The following is a 6000-nucleotide window of genomic DNA, read 5'->3' on the forward strand; positions in this document are numbered from 1 at the left end:
AGAGTAGGGTTAGGGCTCCAGTCCCAAAGGGATTTGGAAACCTAGATGGGGCACTCAGGAAATAGAACCACGTCACCAAAGTTGGGCTCAAGACATAAAATAAGACTCAGCCAAGCGGCAGCTCAGCTAGTCAAATAGGGGACCATACAAGACCAGTCCAGCTCCCCAGCTGACAGCAGGATGGATTAGTCACAAAGGACACTGAGTGCTCTCGGCCACCAGGCACCTCAAAAATGGCTATTTCAAAAGACTTTCTTCTCTGGGCCTGGCTTAATTCACTTTCATGTGGAGTAGAGGAATAAGATTCAGTGATGTATTTCACTGCTAACCACAGTTAATGATGATAGGTTGTATATTTAAAAATTGCTAAAAGAGAAGATTTTAAATATTCTCAAACACAAAAAAATAAGTAGATGAGGTGTTCCATATGTTAATTAGCTTGATTTAATCAACCTACAAAGTACACATGCATCAAAACACCTCATTGCTCCCCATAAATATATACCATGATGTTGATTAAAAGGAATAATACAAAATTTTTTTAAAAATTTGTTGTCAGTTCTAGGTCTATTCTTTGGAGTTTAGAGACACATTTGCAGAACTAAGATGAATACAGAGTAAGGCGCAAGAAGAAACACAAAAAAGCACTCTAACTCCTTTACCTGGTCCCAGGGAGAGACGGTGCCTCCGAAGCACATGAACAAGTACCCCATGGCCACGAGACACATCCAGATCACCAAGGAGAACACACGCAGCAGCTTCTTAAACACAGACTCAATGCAGACAAGGATGAATATCGCGAAGAAAATGGCCAACGCCGTTGGAACTGTTATTAAAAAGGCCACGTGGTCTTCAACTTCCTAAGGAGGGGAAAAAATGAGAAGTTACAACTGAGAGATCCCATGAAACTTGTAATTTATCTTGTTACATTGTTCTAATGTTAATCAGTGTCAAAGTCTACTGGTGTTTTAGTCAAATTTGTTTTAATTAGTTATACATGACAGTAGAATGCATATATACACTTTGATATATCTTACATAGATGGGTATATTTTCTAATTTTTCTGAGTGTACATGTTGCAGAATCACATCAGTCATGCAGTCATATACACATACAGTAATAATGTCTGTTTCAGTCTACCATCCTTCCTATCCCCATAACCCCGCCCCTCATCTCATTTCACTTCCCTCTACCTAGTCTAAGGTAACCATTCTTCCTTAGTGCCTCTTCCCTTATTGTGAATTAGCATTCAAATATCAGAGAAAACATTTGGCCTTTGGATTTTGGGTATTGGCTTATGTAGCTTAGCATGATACTCTCCAACCCCACCCATTTACCAGCAAATGCCATAATGTTCATTCTTCTTTAAAGCTGAGTAATATTCCATTTCATATATATATATTATATATATATATATATATATATATATATATATATATATATAATATATATAATATTTTCTTTATCCATTAATCTATTGAAGGACACCTAGGTTGGTTCCATAGTTCAGCTATTGTAAATTCAGCTACTATAAACACTGATGTGGCTGCATCACTGTAGTATGCTGATTTTAAGTCCTTTGTGTATAAAACAAGAAGTGGGATAGCTGGGTCAAAAGGTGGTTCCATTCCCAGTTTTCTGAGGAATCTCCATACTGCTTTCCATAGTGGTTGCACCAATTTTGCAGTCCCACCAGCAGTGTATGAGTGAACCTTTTCCTCCACATCCTCACCAACAGTTATTATTGCCTGTATTTTTGATTACTGCCATTCTGAATGGAGAGAGATGAAATCTTAGAGTAGTTTTGATTTGCATTTTTGTCAGTTGTTTGCTTCTGTGACTAAAGTGCCCAATCAGCCAACTATAGAGGAGAAGGAGTTTATTTGAGGGCTCAAGGTTTTAGAGGTCTTAGTCTACAGAAGGCAGGCTCCATTCCTCAGGGCTCTAGGTGAGGCAGGACATCATGTTAGAAGAGTGTGGCAGGGAGAAACAGCTCACATGATGATCAGGAAACAGAAAGAGAGAGCTCTTCACTCTCCAGATACAAAATATATACCCCATAGCCACGCCCCCAATGAGCCACCTCCTCCAGCCACACCCCACCTGCCTCCAGTCACCATTCGGTTAATCCCATCAGGGACTAATTCACTGATCAGGTTTAGGCTATAACCCACTCATTTCTCTCCAAACCTTCTTGCGCATTGTCTCACAGGTGAGCTTTTGGGGGACACAACATCTAAACCATAATAAGGATTTTAAAAAATTATTTCAAAAGTAGAACAGTTTGAACTATTGAAAATTCATTTTATATTAGATAACCAGTTTTTCTGAATAGATCATACAATATTGTCTATTTAAACTAGGCAAAGAATCTAGACTTTAATCTTTACATTTTTCCCCGAGAGATGGGGAAATAGATTTTATATAAAAGAAAATACAAGAAAATGAGAAAATGCAAGAGCACAATGTGTCAGGAGGATCTAAGACACCAACTTCCTCGCCTGGATCAGAGACCGTAAGTACCCCGGCCTTATCACGATGAGCTTTTACCTTAATGCATAGCAATTAGTGTTTTAACGGGATTATAGGTTAATAGAAAAGGGTCAGAAAGTCCTAAATATAGAAGGCAAGAGCCCAGAAAATGCTTACAAGAATATGCTGTTTGCTATTCTATATCCCCCATCTCTCCTGGGCTCCCATGGCAAAAGAAAAATAGGCATTTATTATTTAGCCTCTTACTGATGATGCATTTTTCTAAATTCATTTTCGTACATCAATACCCATTTTCTCTTTATCTCCCAGTCGCCCCTTCCCCCCATGGCAAACCAATTATTTCGGTTCCGTGCAACGTTAGCCCCATGTCAGGCACCATGTTTCCTCTGATCACGCAAGCAGGGACTGAGGCTTAGCCCTGGCGGAATGTTAACTGAAATCTTGCTGTCTACAGCATTCGTGAGAGCATGGGATGCAGCCTCAGGTCTTTAATCCTCACCCAGGTGGGTGGAGTTACTCAAACACCCGCAGGGGCATCAGCTGAAAAGCCAAGCATACCCATAATCCCTGCTACTTAGGAGGCTGAGGCAGGAGGAGTGCATGCTTGAGGTCAGTCTCAGCCACTTAGCAAGACCTTGTATGGAGCAGCCAGGTAATAAATACCTAAGCTGCAATGATGGGCACAGGGCTCCTCCATCTCATCAGCAGCTCCAGCCTCACACTAGAGATGGCTCCACCCAAGTGCCAAGCCACTGTCCTCAGAAGAAGTGCAGATCCCCAGAAAACCCCGCCCAGGTTCCCAGAGAGGGGATAGAACCAGAATCCTGGCCCCCTTTCCAATGACTTTGTTTCCTTTTCTCTCCCAAATTATGTGTGCATCAGCTGACACCTGGGAAAGAGGCACCCGAACAGGGAAAGAAATTCAGAAATAAAATAATTATATTAATTTCCTTATCCCTTACAACAACCCTACAAGGGGGCCCTCGTGTGAGCACCATTCTACAGTTGGGGAAACTGAGGCACACGAAGGGCTGCTGTGGGTTATAAGGCTGGCGAGGGAGAGCACCAGGACTCCAGCCAGGGACGGCTCGCAGGGTCTGTGGCAGGTGACGGGCCCTCTGGTCCTGTGGCAATCAGCAGTCCAAACAAGGGGGTGGGTCTGCCTTCACCTGGCCAAAAGGGTTTCTCTCCAGAACTGGCAGAAAGCAAGGAGATCAAATGAGGCGCCCTCACTCGGGGCCTCCAGTGCCGTTCGCATCCATGATCAAGTCCCCAAGTTATTACTCGGACACTTTTTGATGGCCATTTCAAAAGGGCATTAGACATCCACGCGGCGGCGAGAGCTCCCCAGCACTCAGAGATGCCATGAGCGTGCAGGGAGGGACGGCAGCCTCTGGAGGACATCAACTTTGAGACTATGATCACTACACACGGATCCATGGAAACCAGTTGCACCTGCAGCCTCCACAGTGAACTCACTGCGCTTGTGAAAACCAACCACTATGCGGCCAGAAAATCACTGTTCTAAGGACTGTGGCTTCTTCCACGAACTCAGCAGGGAAGAAACAACTGTGGCCTCCGCCCGCTCTTACATCGCCAGAGAGACCGAGAAGCAGAGACAAAGATGACTGCCAGGTGGAAATTAGCAATTGCTGGAGGAAGGACGGACGGACAGAGAGGCAGTCCTCACAGGAAGTGGGACCAGGTGAGTGGCCCCAAGGAGCCTTTCCTGACTTCCTCTTGGAAAGCCGTCTGTCAAGCGGCAAAGCCCGATGTCTCACCTTGCTAGGTGCAGTGCCTAAGACTGATGCTATTTTTGATTAAAATATTGGAGTACCTATTCTCTTTTCTTATTTTCTAAAATTTGGTCACTGAGGAGTAACTCCTCTGGTCTGACTTCTCCATTAGTTACAGAGGCATAGTGGTGGCTCCTGAAATCCCTTAGAGACCCGCAAAATAGTTTAATTTCTTTTAAATTGAGAACAACAACAACATGGCCAGCAAGCATTTTGGGTTAACGATTACATTATCCTTGTGGTAACACAGTCTCCAAGGGTCATTTCCATATATTTCGAAGGAGGATGGCCCCCAAGCCATAACGCAGTCCCAGGCAGCCGGGCACCCTCACCCACAAGGTATGTGACAACACTGTGCATTCCACACAGCAGAGGAGGAGGGCCAGCTTCCAGCATTAGGCCTGCCTGGTGGGCAAGCCAGGGAGCCACCCGGCCAGGGCTTTAGGACACACAGCTGCTCATGGTGGTTACCCTGCCTTTAGAAAACCTGGGCCCACTGAACAACAGGAACTCTCTGAGGAGGAGAGCGCCACTTATTCCTTCTACACATGTCTTGGATGGCCAGGTCTGAACACGGTTTGATATGGACTTCTCTATAAAACAGGACCTTTTATATCAGTGTCAAACAAACAAACAAGAACATAAGCACATTCTTTAATGAATGTATAAGCTTGTAAACTCCAGGGCTTGCGGATCTCACAAGGAACGTTAAGGCCAAGTCCACACAATGAGGACAGGCCCTCAGAACAGAGTCCCACACTCTCCCCTGCCCCACCCTCCCCAGAGCACGGGAAGGGAGCTGCACCCGCAGAGCTGCACCCTGCAGCTGTGTTCTCCCAAGTCAGTCCAGTTTTCAAACTTCAGAATATAAAACAAAGTCACTCGTAAAAAAACAAGCCAAAACATCATCCATTCAAATTAAATATTTTTGTATTTTCCAACCCTCCCTCCCTTGTGGGAATAAAAACATTTCTATACAATGCGAACAAATAAAATGTCTGGAAATGCCCTTAGTAGTCCTAAAATGTACTAAACCCCTTTAAAAAGGTTAAAGAAAATACCCCTCGAGGCACAGTGAGTGGGAGGCACCAAGGTGCCTTTCACAAAGGAGCTGCCGGGCACCAGTTCATCACGGCCTCGATAATGGGTTCCAATCACTCTCTTCCAACATTCTATCCTTTCATTTTCGATGTCTTTTCTGGTGATTTTGTACGGCTTCTTCTAATTGCTGGGCCTATTAAATACCCATCGCTTTTATTTATTATGCGACAATTCTGCTGCCTCGGAGGCTTTTCCACAGAACCATGGTGTATCTGTATTTCCCTCCCTCCCGTCTGCACGGGTTTGTTGTTGTGGTGGTGGTGGTGGTGGTGGTTTTGTTGAAAGCACCATTTTTCATCTAGATGGGAAAGGGGAAAGGACAGTCTACATAAAATAATGCTTCCTGATGAAGAAACAGGCTTCAGGGAAGTGCTTCACAGTCAGACAGACAAAGGGCAGAAGCCCACACCCACTCCTTGCCACTGTGTGCCTGGGGGAGACGGAGCCGACCTCGGGTGGCCTCTCCGTGGCACACAGACTCAGGGGTGTGTGGCTGCTGGTGTCTGGCACATCACAGGCACACTGCAAGCAACAGTGATCACTGGGCAAGATGACCTGTGCGTGTAGCCATAAAAAAGGTCTGATACAGATACATGCATGGGATTTACAT

At 44.7% G+C, this 6000-nt stretch overlaps 1 protein-coding gene across 2 annotated transcripts in view; it reads right to left on the minus strand.

Moving 5' to 3' along the window:
* Nucleotides 1-6000, minus strand: part of ADCY2 (adenylate cyclase 2) — a 380789-nt gene that overhangs the window by 361168 nt on the left and 13621 nt on the right. For both annotated transcript variants that reach the window (XR_014021747.1, XM_081292584.1), the window contains exon 2: nucleotides 663-860. Coding sequence is in view for 1 of the 2 variants with exons in the window: in XM_081292584.1 (XP_081148710.1) it covers nucleotides 663-860 (198 nt within the window). In the remaining variant the exon portion in view is untranslated. The remainder of the gene's footprint in view (nucleotides 1-662; nucleotides 861-6000) is intronic.

Source organism: Spermophilus citellus, assembly GCF_964194105.1.
Source record: "Spermophilus citellus genome assembly, chromosome: 1".
In the NCBI taxonomy this organism is placed as follows: Eukaryota; Metazoa; Chordata; class Mammalia; order Rodentia; family Sciuridae; genus Spermophilus; species Spermophilus citellus.